At 40.8% G+C, this 15,731-nt stretch overlaps 1 protein-coding gene across 1 annotated transcript in view; it reads left to right on the plus strand.

Moving 5' to 3' along the window:
- PRUNE2 (prune homolog 2 with BCH domain) overlaps nt 1-15,731 on the plus strand; it is a 212,514-nt gene that overhangs the window by 175,520 nt on the left and 21,263 nt on the right. The window contains 1 exon segment of the mRNA XM_007450984.1: nt 9,443-9,616. Coding sequence (XP_007451046.1) covers nt 9,443-9,616 — 174 coding nt within the window.

A 15,731-nucleotide genomic window follows, 5' to 3' on the forward strand; every position in this document is an offset into this window, starting at 1 on the left:
AAAAAAAAAAAAAAAAAAAAGGAAAAAAATTAAAAGCTGCTGGGTCAAACACTGGCACTCCTGATATGATTACCAGTCTTATTTTAGTTCTTTCTCTTGCTCAATGAAATTGCGTTTGTTAAGAAATATATACAAATACAAAGCACTTGCTTTAAAAAATGGCATCATGTAGTTTCAGTTTTACAGGTGGCATTCTCTGACTTTGTAGTATTTGAATTTGAAAGTAAGAGAATCCTGGCTACAGCTACTGCTTTGATACACTTTGAAAATGATTAAAAAAGAAATAGCACAATTGAATGATGCCCTGACTTATTTAGAGCTATACTGATTCCAGCAGTTTCTTTCATAGAAGAACATAGTTATGAAATTAGGAGAGCCATCGTCAAATTCCTTTCATCATCAAATTACTTAAGTCAACCAATGGTCATTGAGCAACCAGGGCTATAACCACAACCAGCATAGATTCAGACCCTGCCTTCACAGAGTGTACAGCTTTATTTCCTCAAGCTAAGAAAACAGGAAGTGGTTAAACTACTTGTATTACAGATGATCATGTTTCAGTAGAGGTTTTATATTGCATTTTTATCATGTTCTTGGATTTTTATAGTTATCAGGATATTTGACCCTGTAGGTTGAAATACACAAATAGGAGGTGAAAGGTCTTGAATTCATGTTCTTTTCTGCCATCTCAGACACTCTTCCCCAGCTACTCCATCCTTTCCAGCTGACCCCAGCTCTCCCAGCCCTTCTTCTGCTAATAGATCTTCAAGTGTAAAAATCAAGCATTAACTTAAAATCCCAGAGAAGACAGCTGTGGCAGGACCCTGCCCCTCCTCCCCCTGTACGTCCCTGTTGCCCTGGAGAGCTGTGTCACACCACATCTGAACCTTTTCTTTTTATAAATAGTAAAACTGTCAAGCAAAGTGGCAGTGGCTGAGCAAACTGGTAATTAAAGCTGCCACTTGCTGACACAGTTCTTTTTATTTAGTCGACACAGTTATGCTGAAAGAACCAGATTAACAGCCACAACCCTGCTTTTAGGTCTTAAACTCAAAGGAGAGAATTTTAATGTAAGTTGAATTTTAAGTCCACCTTGATTTTCATATGAAAGATGCATGTTCAGACACGGTTTTAAAAACAACATTAAACACTGAAAACACAAAGTGCATCTGAATAGCTGTATTTTATAAACATGCAGATATAGATAACTGACTATAAAGAGAGAATACATTAGCGTCCCAAAGCATGAAATTAATGCTTGGAAAGCTGCATGGTTTTCTTGCTGCTTGTTGTGTGAGCATTCTGAACTAGGCATATACATTCTAAACAAAATTGGAGTTGTTAAGGCACAGGCTTTCAAGAGTGTTTGGTCAGTAATTAATTTTATTTAATGAACACTTTTCATAGTGCTTATTACTGTGTGCCAGGATCTGTGCTAGGTGCATTATAAATATTAACTATGTTAATGCTCACGTCAAATCTATGAATAGGTATTATGTTACCGCCAGAGGTTAAGCAATTCACCTAAGGTCATATAGCCAGTAAATGTCAGATCCAGCATTCAAAGCCTGAGTTGTTGTCCCCGGCTCCTGGGCCATGCTCTCTCCGTAAATATACTGACAGTGAATAGGAGGATCATTCACTAGGTTAGGCTAGCGCACCTCAAGTCAAGCCTGGTGACCCATCCTCACATTTACATTCCCTTTTATCCAGCCATTTTCTGGTGACTTGAGGGCCCTTAATTTCTCAAGTGCTTGAAGGATGTTTACACCATTTGCCTGTTTTATTCAGTTGATGATCACCAAACACTGCTGCCAGGTTATTTGCCCACAGTGTGATTTTGCTTATGGAAAATTTCTGAAGCTCACTATCAAAAGATGTTAAATTAGTCTTCCCTCCCAAGCTATTTTCTTTAATAATTGTGTCCAAATATCGTTCAAAGTACCAACATAATTAAGGCTTGACTTCCTTTGATATTTAGAAGTGCCAAAGATATCAGAAATATGTAGATAGTGAGGGATTTAGCAGGCCAGTCTTTCATATTAAGCTTTTTTTTTCTTTTAATACTTTATTATTACTAATCCTATAAACTTAAAAATATCCAAAGGTCAGAAAATTGATGATGACCTATTTCTGTTTTCCAAACCAACCGCAGAGTTATTTTTACCGTAATTCAGGTCTCAGCAAAGCCATTTCATAAGGGAAATGGAAAAATGATAGAGAATTTTAGCCTGAATATTTCTGATAAGAACATTATAAGAAACACTCATGTGCTCTTATATTTTTTCTTCCTAGGCTAAGCGATGTTTAGTGACCTCATTTAAGCTATCTTTTCTAAAACTAACGCCTAATGACAGACAGTTTCCTATGTGAATAAGATGCCCTAACATTTTTTCCACATAATCAGGTAGCCACTTCACTTAACACTTCACTTAACTTCCTTATCTGCAGTCTCCCATTATTTTCACAGCCTACAGGCAACCAGCTTATAAAATCAATTCCCTGTTTTAACTCTGCATATTAACTAGTCAAGTGTTAGGCTTATTCTGTTTTACCCACAAGCAACCTTATGCCATAATGATGATGTGGTATGAAAGGATAATTTTTTCCTTGTATTTTTGTATGCTGAGTTTTCACATTCAAATTAACTACGTACCTGTTGTCACCTGAAGAACTTTAAAGACTTTCTTAGCTGGGTACAGGATGTCTTTCCTCTAACAAGTCAAAGTGCAAACCCAGGGGGCGGAGTGTATGAAAAAATGGAAGTGGGAAGACCATTGAGCAAGTTACTCTTGTTGCCTGGGACTAAGTCGTACCTAGGACTCTAGCGATAGCAAAGAAGATGGAGAAAGCCCGTGTTTGAACCCCGGCTATGCTCTTTCCAACTGTACTGAACTGCACTTCAACAGGAAAAAAGTGAAGAATTTTCTCAGTTTGTGATAACTGGCAAAAGATGAAGCTGAACTTAAGCTTCATTCTGTCAGGAAGGGTCCCTAGAAATACGTTCACATCATTATATGCTTTTGTAAAAGTTTGAAGAAAAAAAAAAAGATTATTTTCCTTAAAAAGCTCCCTCCCCCCAAAACTATATATACTTCAGGCTCAAACAAACCTGAATCCACACTGGATACTAAGTAACATAAAAGGGAGAGATGAGAGGTATATTAGGAATGAAAATTAAAAGCTAGTTTTTAAATCTCTGGGTATTTAGCATAATACTAAACACGTCTTGAATGATGAGTGTCATTTAGAGAGCACTCCTCCTACAAATTAAATTAGTAACATTCAACCTAATGTTCTCTAAATCAATAGTCTAGATTAATACATAGCATGTTCAGGATTAAATTATGCCTAATGTTAGTGATCAAATATGTCATGAATAATACCTAACCTCATTTTCTTCCTGGGAGTGATTTCTAACATTTAATACACATAAAGAGGCTCTTTGGCTTAAAAAAAAAAAAAAAAAAAAAAAAGTTCAAAAATAATGTATGTTTTTTAAGGCATTTTCAGACTGTTCCCATTATCAGTGCAAGATCACAACATAGAAAGCTAGTCCCCTTTACAGATGTATGTCCCTACTGGAGGCCACAGCTAGCCTCATCGCCTCATCTTTTGTTAGTCTGTATGATCACCAACAGTGGACTCTCCACTGTGATCTGTTAGCACAGGATATTCAGGAGCCTGTGTACTAAATCATCTCACCAAAGGCAAAGGAAAATGTTCAAGTTGGCTTCTCCCCTGTGTACCAAGGCTTAATTGACTTCAACAGTCGCCAGGGAGAAAAGCCTGTTATTCAGAAAAGGAGACAAAGAAAATCAAGCATTTCTTAGTGAAAAGAGCATGAGACCAAACATTAAATTTGGAGGGCCTGGGGATAGAGAGTTAAATGAGACCAGAAAATTTTGCAAATAGTGAGAAAATGATAGCAATGGGAGGATGGTAATTTATAGTTGTAGCAGAAGAATTTTTTTTTTTAAAGCAGTTTTCTCATATTTTTAAAATTTAATTTAATTTAATATTTTATTTCTGGCTGCGTTGGGTCTTCATTGCTGCGCGTGGTCTTTCTCTAGTTGCGGCAAGCGGGAGCTGCTCTTCCTCGTGGTGGGCGGGCTTCTCATTGCGGTGGCTTCTCTTGTTGTGGAGCTCGGGCTCTAGTCACGCGGGCTCAGCTATTGCGGCACATGGGCTTAATAGTTGCAGTGCGTGGGATTAGTAGTTGTGGCCCACAGGCTATAGGGCGCACGGGCTTCAGTGGTTGTGGCATGCGGGCTTCAGTAGTTGTGGCTTGCGGGCTCTAGAGCGCAGGCTCAGTAGTAGTGGCGCACGGGCTTAGGTGCTCCACAGCATGTGGGATCTTCCCAGACTAGGGATTGAACCTGTGTTCCCTGCGTTGGCAGGCAGGTTCTCAACCACTGCGCCACCAGGGAAGTCCCAGAAGAATATTAAGTTTGGGAAGATACCATTAATTAAAGGGAGTAAAATAAAGCTACTTCTACTTCCTACTAGCTTAGATTGTTGACTTCCAGAATTGAACACCTTATGACAATGTACTGTACCCCTAGCTCTTATATAACTTTATTTCATTTACATCAATCAGAAGAGGTGGGAAAAGGAGGAGACATACCAACTTGGCCATGCTTTCTCTGAAACATTAGGAGTAACATTTGATAAAAAGGTCCAGCCTCGAGCTTCTTTTTACTGAAGCACAGTTGATTTACAATGTTTCTGTTAATTACTGCTGTACCGCAAAGTGATTCAGTTATACATATATACACATTCCTTTTTTTAATATTCTTTTCCATTATGGTTTATCACAGGATATTGAATATAGTTCTCTGTGCTATACAGTAGGACCTTGTTGTTGATCCATCCTATGTATCATAGTTTGCATCTGCTAATCCCAAACTCCCACTCCATCCCTCCCCCGACCCCTCTCCCCCTTGGCAACCACCAGTCTGTTCTCTATGTCTGTGATTCTGTTTCTGTTTCACAGATAGTTTCATTGTGTCATATTTTAGATTCCACATATAGGTGATATCATATGGTATTTGAATTTCTCTTTCTGACTTACTTCACTTAGTATGAGAACCTTTGGGTACATCCATGTTGCTGCAAATGGTATTATTTCATTCTTTTTTATGGCTGAGTAGTATTCCATTGTATATATGTACCACATCTTCTTTATCCATTCATCTGTTGATGGACGTTTAGGTTATTTCTATGTCTTGGCTATAGTGAATAGTGCTGCTATAAACACAGGGGTGCATGTATCTTTTTGAATTATAGTTTTGTCTGGATATAGGCCCAGGAGTAAGATTGCTGGATCATATGGCAACTCGATTTTTAGTTTTCTAAGGAACCTCCATACTGTTTTCCACAGTGGCTGCACCAACTTACATTCCCACCAACAGTGTAGGAGGGGTCCCTTTTCTCTACACCCTCTACAGCATTTATTGTTTGTAGATTTTTTAATGATGGCCATTCTGACTGGTGTGAGGTGATACCTCATTGTAGTTTTGATTTGCATTTCTCTAATGATGAGTGATGTTGAGCATCCTTTCATGTGTTTGTTGGCAATCTGTATGTCTTCTTTGGAGAAATGTCTATTTAGGTCTTCTGCCCGTTTTTGGATTGAGTTGTTTGTTTTTTGGTTGTTGAGTTGTATGAGCTGTTGGTATATTTTGGAAATTAAGCCCTTGTCGGTTGCATCATTTGCAAATGTCTTCTCTCATTCTATAGGTTGTCTTTTGTTTATGGTTTCCTTTGCTGTGCAAAAGCTTGTAAGTTTGATTAGGCCCCATTTGTTTGCTTTTATTTCTACTGCCTTGGGGGACTGACCTAAGAAAACATTGGTATGACTTATGTCACAGAATGTTTTGCCTATGTTCTCTTCTAGGAGTTTTATGGTGTCATGTCTTATGTTTAAGTCTTTAAGCCATTTTGAGTTTATATTTGTGTATGGTGAGAGGGTGTGTTCTAACTTCACTGATTTACATGTGCCAGCCTCAAACTTCTATGCCAAAATGAATAATAATGCTGTTTTTAAAAGTAAACTGTAGGAAAATGTGTACATGTATACATACTTTTAAGGTAGGAGTGTAGTGTCCTTTCTTATTATGACACAACAATCAAAAAGCATACAGACAAAAACTGATAGATTGACTTATATAAAAACATATTTCTATTTGGGAAAAATCACAAATTCAAAAACTAAGCACAAGGCAGGAAAATAATTGCAGTATATGACAAAGTTCTGTATAAAGAACTCCAAAAAATCAATAAGGACCACAACAGGCAAAGGATTTGTCAGGTGCCTCCCTGTCAGTAAGAGAAATATAAATAAACACTTAATAATTCTCACCTTCTTTATTAATTTAATATACATTAAAACAACAGAGAAGTTTCACCCTAAATTTTCAACAATTAAAAACTTTGATAATCTCCAGTGTTGTCTTTTTTTAATAAATTTATTGATTTTTAAAATTTTTGGCTGCATTGGGTCTTCATTGCTGCACAGGGGCTTTCTCTAGTTGGGGCAAGCGGGGGCTATTCTTTGTTGCGGTACGTGGGCTTCTCATTGCGGTGGCTTCTCTTGTTGCGGAGCACGGGCTCTAGATGCGTGGGCTTCAGTAGTTGTGGCGCACGGGCTTCAGTAGTTGTGGCACACAGGCTTCAGTAGTTGTGGCACGCGGGCTCAGTAGTTGTGGCATGCAGGCTCAGTAGTTGGGGCGCATGGGCTTAGTTGCTCCGTGCATGTGGGATCTTCCCGGACCAGGGCTCGAAACCATGTCCCCTGCATTGGCAGGCAGATGCGTAACCACTGCACAACCAGGGAAGTCTCGCCAGTGGTTTTAATAACGTGAGGAAATAGGTACTCTCAGATATTTTGGGGTGATATATTCAAGGCCAGAAATGCTCATAAAGCCTTTCAGTGCTTAGACCCTCTGACCCAGCATTCCATTGCTAGAAAGGTAACCTATAGCAATATGTGCACAAAAGAGGTAAGACCCCTTTACAGAGATACTTATTGCAGCAAATTCTTTATAAGGAACGACAACCCATAAAATAGAATAAAACTAAATTTCCATCGCTATGGGACTGATAAACTAAAAGACATCAGTAAAATTGAATACTCTAGGGCTATTTTTGAAAATGAGCAGGGTTTATATTCACTGAGATGAAAAGAAGCCCATGCTGTGTCATTAGGTGGAAGCACGTTGTAGAACAGTACGTACAGAACATGCAGAAGATAGAGATTAATCATACTTTCTGGGAAAAAAAAGTATGTTTGTGCCCATGAGTATAGAAAGAAAGCTACATATCAAACAAAAATGAGTGAGAGAGACATTGGTAATTTTTGCTGTTTCCCTGAACAATTTCTGGCATCTTCTGATCCATAGTCAGATGCGTTATCCATCGCATCACTAGCCCCCACCCAACAATTTCTGTATTGCTTGTACTTTTATTAATGTGTTTTATTTTTATAACAAGCAAAGAGAACAGAGTATACAAAAAAAATTTTTTTAACAAACTAGCCTCAATAGAAGCATGCAGAAAACAAAACAACCCCACACAGATCACCAGGGTCAACGTAGAGCAGGCCAGAAAGTCCCAGACAGGGTGAAGAGGGGTTGGTGGATGCTGAGTACACTGCAGAGAAGATGAGGTGTGTACACGAACCTCAGAAGACAAACCCGCATCAGAGCCCAGTGGGAAAACAGGGTCCTGGGAAGGGAGCGGAGAGGAGCATCTGAGGGTCCTACCCCAAGTGGGAAGGGAGAAGCAGGAAGGGATCCCAGAAAGGGAGTCCGGGGCAGATGGATGGGTTTGCACAAGTGACACAGCGCTTGATCTGAAGCCAAGGTTGCTGCTTTCCCATCCTGAGTGAGCTGCAAGCGCTGGTGGGAATGCAGAGAAAGCCAGAGTGATTGCAAGGCTCTGCAGGTGGTAGTAGCTGTTGGTGTTGGCATAAAAGGCTAGGATTGCTTCCCAGCTGGACTCCATTTTGCTATTCTAAGTCACAGGTAATTACACACGTTTGAATTTGTCTTGCGGGATCTTCTGGAACATAATGGCTCTGTTGTGGCTCCCTTACAGATTACCTATACTTCCAGGAACTTGTCCAAGCTTTATTTATCTACTCACCCTCCCAAGTTTTACTGAGTGCTCTGTGCAGGGTTTCAAGCTAAGTGTTGAGTGGGTTGGTGGAGGCGGATATTAAAGATGATTCTGGCACAATTTCTTAGCCCAAGGAACTCACTGCCTTATAGTAAAATAAATGAGAATGAGACAGTTACACATTCAAGGTACAATGTGATAGCTTAGAAGAGTAGTAAAGGTAAGGGTCTGACTGTATTTGCTTCCTAACTCTGTGACCTGAGGTTGTTACTTCAGAGTTTTTGCATTGGTATCATGTCTGCTATAGTATCTACTGTTGTGCCTGATACACGGTAGATGCCTAATAAATGTTGCTATTATTATTATCAAAGTGCCATGAAAAGAATACAAGTGGAGTATAAATCAAAGGTAATTTCTCATGAAATCATGAAATTTCTCATGAAACATCTGAAAGAATTATTGTGAAACCTATAAACAATCCTTTTTTCCAAGTCACTTAAACATACATAGAATAAGCATTGTTAAATTCTACTAGTACTTGAAGTAAAAATGGAAACAACTGTTGCTTATTCTTTTAAGAAAAGTAAAAAGTATGGTTGCTTCATTCTTGATGCACAAGAATGGGTAGTAAATTTCTCCGCCAGGAATGCTCAGTGGGCTTTTTCATTGCCTTGGGCACCCACAAGTAAAAAGTCTTGTGAATTTTTGGCCTTGGAGCACTTCTGGTCTACGAGGTTGTTTCTCACTTACTGTAAAACCTTTGTGTAGCATATTTTGAAAAATGTATAGGAAGTAATATCAAATTAATGTCCAGATGCACTCCCAGTAGAGAAGGGGATTTAACCCCACTGTAAGAGTCTTAGAGTGGGGGTCTAGGCTGGCGGTATCGTCAAGATACTGAGCTGAGGGCCCCCAAAACACTCTAAGCACTCAGGATACACCAAGAAATGTGGCGCAAGGAAAACAGGGCCTGATGAATAGCCTTTCACCCCATCAGAAAGACCTGCAGTCTACAACTTACAGGATCAAGGATGAGTTAGCACCAGCCTATGCCCCCTTGGACCACTACAGACACAAGACAGCTCTAGCTCTTTTCCTATCCCCACCCTCCGCCTGGCCTTCACAATCGATTGGTTGTTCAGTCAGTCAATCAACAAGACTTCACTGAGTGTCCTTTATGTGATCAGGATGGTGTCAAGCTCTATCAGAGTTGTACAGACCAGGGAGCTCGGGTTGACTCTGCCAGGAGGTCGCTAGTTGCTGAACTGCCTCACCTGTGGAGGTCTTTCTTCTTTATCCCTGCTCTATGCTTCATTTCCAGAGGATCACACAGCCAACAAAGATTCTGGCCAAGAGTCAGAGTCTATTCCGGAATATACAGCAGAAGAGGAGCGAGAGGACAACCGGCTGTGGAGGACCGTGGTGATTGGAGAACAGGAGCAGCGGATTGACATGAAGGTCATCGAGCCCTACAGGAGAGTCATTTCTCATGGAGGTAGGTGAGCTCTGCAAACCTGGGAAGCAAGCAGCAGGGCGGCCATACAGTTTTTGTAAGAAAACCAAACTAGGGTTCTCTGCAGCATGACGTCCCAAGACCCTATTAGGCAGTCAACGTTCAGGGCACTGAGGAGCTGAGCGTATTATTTCATACTCAATTCAATGAACACTGGAAAGCTTACTATGCAAAAGTAACTTTCCAATGTGAAAAATGCCTTTCGCACTGCATACCTGATAGCCATCATCTTCTGTGCAAATTTCTTGAAAGCCATAGTTGTCCAATTTAATAGTGTCTGTTTGGCATTCATGTGGGTCAGTTGTAGGGTTTAACTGAATTGCTTTCAAGTCTGTTTTCTACATGGCCTGCAGTAAGAGGTGCTTTTAATTCCAGACCAATCTTTGGAATCCTCTTCAGAAGCTTTAGGAAATCTTTTTAGACTTAGCCTGGTCCTTTTTTTCTCCCTAGTTGAAGTTTGCTTTTCTATAAACTCCATTACATCTGTGCCTATGACATAGGCACAGATGTAATGGACATATCTATGACAACAGCCCACTCCAGCCAAGATCTCCACCCGTTTCATAAGGGACAAGGGAGAGAAAAGGCTCTTCTGTATTTTCACTGCTTTCTTGGAGCTCCAGGAGCCTTGATTAATTTGCGACTCACAAAAACATCACATGAGCTCAAGCGACACGTTGAACGTTGTCAACTTCAGAATCCATAAATGGCTTTTTGGCTTTTTCTGCTGCATGCACAACTTCCCTGCAGTCCTGACGCCCCACCCTAACCACTCAGCTCTTCCAGGAAAAGTGTAAGCTGCCAAGGCAATTGTTCTGTCTTCCTTATCTAGGACAGGGAAAGAAGTGTCTTGGCGCTGCATTAAACCCGGAGCTTTGAGTTTCTAACAAGCAGAAGAATGTTTTGCCTTTTCCCTCCAACTTCCCTTCACCACAGATTTTCCCCATGCATTGCTACCTCCATGGAAGTATCAGGACCCCCCAGGGCCCCCATCCATGGTAGTGAAGGAAAATGCCCATAGGTGCCCCCGGCCCTGACCTTCCTTTTTCACCACTTGCCCTGAAATGGTAATATGGCCCAGTGATAGCTCCTCTAAGGGAGACTTTTCCCACAGCCCTTTGGAACGAGAGCAGGCCTAATCTTGCTGAAAATGACAGACAGCTGGCCATAGAGTCAATCCTGTTGTTGTTCTAATGAAAACCACAATCTGAACACCATCCAGATCTCCCCAGAAGGTCATATCTCCTTTGCACCACCCATCAGGTATTTTTGGTTTGTTTGCCTTTTAGAAAACAAAACAAACAAAAAAATGACTATAACATAGCCTATGCTCATTCCAAAAAGTGCAAGATATATAGAAAAGTCTGTCAGAGTCTGTCATGCAGTGACAGTCCCTGTACATTTTTACCATTCAGGTCATAAATTAGAAGTCCCTTTGTTGTGAAGCAGGCAGGCTCACGGCTTCACTGTTATTATAAGGCTAAGTCGTCTCTTGTTACCCCAGCAGACTCACCTGCTTATGCTTTCATCCACAGTGAAGTTAGGTGGGTTGGATGGGTGGGTTGAGCCCATCGCTCTGTTGCCTGAATCAGGAGAGAGTGATTTTCATCAGCACACCTGGGTCAAAAAAAGCCACTGCTTCTGCCTGTCACATTCTTTGTGAAAACACCTGATATCTCAGGGATAACCTGGTTTGCTGTGCCCTCCATCCCCACCACCTCCTCCCCTTGGCATCTGCTCCTCCCCTTTCTGTGTTGTGAGCTCATTTTTTGTCTGGGTAACTGTCTGGTTTGTTGGAGAGTGAAGGCCACCTCTCCTCTCCCTGGCTCCGCCTCAGCCTTCTCCAGGTGCTGGCTTGCATGAGTGTGCCTCTGGCTGCACCCACCGGAATGTTAGGGAGATGCCACCTCTTCCTATGCCCTGACCAGCTTTTGTGCTCTGGAGGTAAAGACAGTTCACATGTTACTTCTGAATTTGCCAAAGCTTTGTCTGCTGTCTTAGAAGCTCATACCACTTTCTCAGACCTCAATGATCTGAGAAAGTCACAATCCCTAGTTAGCAGTCCATTGAGTTTGTCATCCTGGCTTCTGATGAGCATTTTAAAAAGCAGCACTCCAGAGTGAACAGAGATGTTGTTTTGGTGTCTTGCATTTTGCTATGAGGAAGTTATCCCACTCAGGCCAGTAGGGAAGTGCCAGCTGTTCAGTGCTCTGGGCAGCACGACTGCAAGATGGGGGTGATTAAAAGCACTGCTTAAGTTTGCTGCAAGAGTGTCCACACCAGCTGGGAACATCTGCGTGTGAGCAGCAGTATCTGAACAAATATTTCAGCCTTGAGCTTTAGTGACCTCCACACGAGCTATGGCCAGAGGCCCTGTGCACAATGTGGAAGAATAGGGCTCAAGACCCGTCTTGGCCACTGATTAGTCTGTGATCTTGGTACATCACTTAACTCCCCTGGGCCTCAGTTACTTCATCAGTCAAGAAAGGATGATCTCAAAGCCATGTCGCCTCCTGTGAGCCCATGAGTAATATCCCTGCCATCTGCTTAAGTAGAAAAGCAAAGAAAAAGAAGTCTGGGTGGTTTGGATTAGCCAACAGTGAGGGGTCACTTTGAGGCCAGAACTGGCATTTTTGAGCCTGAAGCAGAGAACACAATTAAATAACCAAGGGCAGTCACGCCAAAGCATTGTAATGAGGCGTTTCCTGTCTTGTGTTTTTACTTCTCTTATTTCATTATAGGAGACTCAGGTAACCTTCTCTGCAGTGTTGCTGGACAAATGATCCTGGAAAGGATGAGAAGAGTTGCAGGCTGGTGTGTGTGTGTGTATGTCTTGGTTGCGACTGTGGTATCTTTCCTTCTCTCTCCATTCCATTTGCTGGCCAGCAAACTTGTGTTACGTCCCTTTCATGCCTCTCTGTTCTCCCTCAGGTAAGGTTTGCATCGTTGCTTCCGAGGGTCTCAGGTGACACCACGGTGGGATAGCTCATGCACCTCAGCACACACACCCTGAATTCACCTCACCGTTACTGAGAAGAGAGTCTGATAAAATACATGTGTTAAAAAGCGAAACTTCACGTGAATTCTGCGTTTGCCGACAGGCAACTTCACTTGAGTCAGCTGCATATATAGCGTAGAAATTGGGTTAGCTGACCCCCTTGGAGACACTGGCGAGGAACAAAATGCAAACGGTCCTGTTCACTCACGGTATTACACTTTGCCAGCAATTGCTATCTGGAATAGCTCCAAAGCCCGACAACAACGGCACCTGCTCTTGTAAATTTTAGAAGAAAACTTTCACGAGGAAATCTTTTTCTCTTTCCTTCCTTACACGCTACATCTCCTCCTCGCCCCCTCTTTCTTTTGCCTCTTCTTCCCTTCCTACAAATCCTCTGCCCCCAAATGCAAAATCCATCATCGTTTGTCAATTTCAGTGACTTTTTTATAGAAAGAGACAATCCCAGCTTAGTCATTGATCGGGAAGTGGTAAGTTGACCATTGAGTATTCCTTTGGTTAAATAAACCTAAGCCAATGTGATACTACAACATGCCAAGGACAGACAGCAGTAGCACAAACAGCTGAATTGCCATTTAGGATGACTTCTGAAGTACTGTTTATAAACCTCAGTCTTTCCTCGACAACAGGGCTTCCCCGGTGGCGCAGTGGTTGAGAGTCCGCCTGCTGATGCAGGGGACACGGGTTCGTGCCCCGGTCCGGGAAGATCCCACATGCCGCGGAGCGGCTGGGCCCGTGAGCCATGGCCGCTGAGCCTGCGCGTCCGGAGCCTGTGCTCTGCAACGGGAGAGGCCACAACAGTGAGAGGCCCGTGTACCAAAAAAAAAAAAACAAAAAACCCCACAACAACGTATTCTTAGAAATTCTCCAGAAATAGAAAAAGAAATCAAAGTAACTGAGCGTCATAATCTTGCAATTATCCTGACACCCTGGAGTCAGACAGCTACATTTAGAAAGATGCTTTTGAAAGGATGCTTTTATAAAATTTTTTTAATCTAATTTTTATTAGATATTAGTGTATCGCTGATTTGCAATGTTGTGTTAGTTTCAGGGGTGATGTGTTAGTTTCAGCATGATTCAATTGTACATATACATATATCCGTTCTTTTTCAGATTCTTTTCCCATATAGGTTATTACAGAATATTGAGTAGAGTTCCCTGTGCTATACAGTAGGTCCTTGTTGATGACCTGTTTTATATATGGTAGTGTGTATGTGTTAACCCCAACTCCTGATTTTATCGCCCCCCTCCCCATTTCCCCTCTGGAAACCATAAGTTTGTTTTCAAAGTTTGTGATTCTGTTTCTGTTACGTAAATAACTTCATTTGTATCATTTTTTAATATTCCACATATAAGTGATATAATACTTGTCTTTCTCTGTCTCTGTCTTTCTCTTCACTTAGTATGATAATCTCTAGGGCTACCCATGTTGCTGCAAATGACATTACTTCATTCCTTTTTATGGCTGAGTAACATTCCATTGTATATATGTACCACATCTTCTTTATCTGTTCCTCTGTCGATGGACATTTAGATTGTTTTCATGTCTTGGCTATTGTAAATACTGCTCAATGAATATTGGGATGAATGCATCTTTTCAAATTATGGTTTTCTCTGGATATATGCCCAGGAATGGGATTGCTGGGTCATATGGTAGTTCAATTTTTAGTTTTTTAAGGAACCTGCATACTGTTCTCCATAGTGGCTGTATCAAATTACATTTCCACCAACAGTGTAGAAGGGCTCCCTTTTCTCTGCACGCTCTCCAGCATTTATCGTAGACTTTTTGATGATAGCCATTCTGACCAGTGTGAGGTGATACCTCATTGTAGTTTTGATTTGCATTTCTCTAATAATTAGCTTTGTTGAACATCTTTTCATGTGCTTTTTGGCCATCTGTATATCTTCTTTGGAGAAATGTCTATTTAGAGCTTCTGCCCATTTTTTGATTGGATTGTTTGTTTATTTGATAATGAGCTGCATGAGCTCATTATCATGGGGATTAATCCCTTGTCAGTCACTTCATATGCAAATATATTCTCCCATTCTGTGGGTTGTGTTTTCATTTTGTTTATGGTTTCCTTTGCTGTGCAAAAGCTTGTTAAGTTTGATTAGGTCCCATTTGCTTATTTTTGTTTTTATTTTCATTACTCTAGGAGGTGGATCCAAAAAGATATTGCTACGGTTTATGTCAAAGAGAGTTCTGCCTGTGTTTTCTTCGAAGAGTGTTATAGTAGCTGGTCTTAAATTTAGATCGTTAATCCATTTTGTGTATGGTGTTAGAGAATGTTCTAGTTTCATTCTTTCATATGTAGCTGTCTGGTTTTCCCAGCACCACTATTGAAAAGACTGTCTTTTCTCCATTGTATATTCTTGCCTCCTTTGTTGTAGATTAATTGATCACAGGTGTGTGGGTTTATTTCTGGGCTTTCTGTCCTGTTCCATTGATTTATATTTCTGTTTTCATGTCAGTACCATACTGTTTTGATTCTGTAGCTCTGTAGTATAGTCTGAAGCCAGGGAGCCTGATTCCTCCAGCTTCTTTTTTCTTTCTGAGGATTGCTTTAGCTATTTGAGGTCTTTTGTGTTTCTATACAAATTAAAATTTTTTTTTCTCTACTTCTGTGAAAATTGCCCTTGGTAATTTCATAGGGATAGCACTGAATCTGTAGATGGCCTTGGGTAGTATAGTCATTTTGACAATATTGATTCTTCCAATCCAAGAACATGGTATATCTTTCCACCTGTTTGTGTCATCTTCACTGTCTTTCATCAGCGTCTTACAGTTTTCAGAGTACAGGTCTTTTGCCTTCTTAGGCAGGTTTATTCCTAGGTATTTTATTCTTTTTGATGCGATGGTAAGTGGAATTGTTTCTTGAATTTCTCTTTCTGATCTTTCATTGTTAGTGTATAGAAATGTAACAGATTTCTGTGTATTAATTTTGTATCCTGCAACCTTACCAGATTCATTGATGAGCTCTAGTAGTTTTCTGGCAGCATATTTAGGATTTTCTATGTATAGTATCATGTCATCTGCAAACAGTGACCGTTTTACTACTTCTTTTCCAATTTGGATTCCTC

This window comes from Lipotes vexillifer, unplaced genomic scaffold, assembly GCF_000442215.2.
Source record: "Lipotes vexillifer unplaced genomic scaffold, Lipotes_vexillifer_v1.1 scaffold204, whole genome shotgun sequence".
NCBI lineage: Eukaryota > Metazoa > Chordata > Mammalia > Artiodactyla > Lipotidae > Lipotes > Lipotes vexillifer.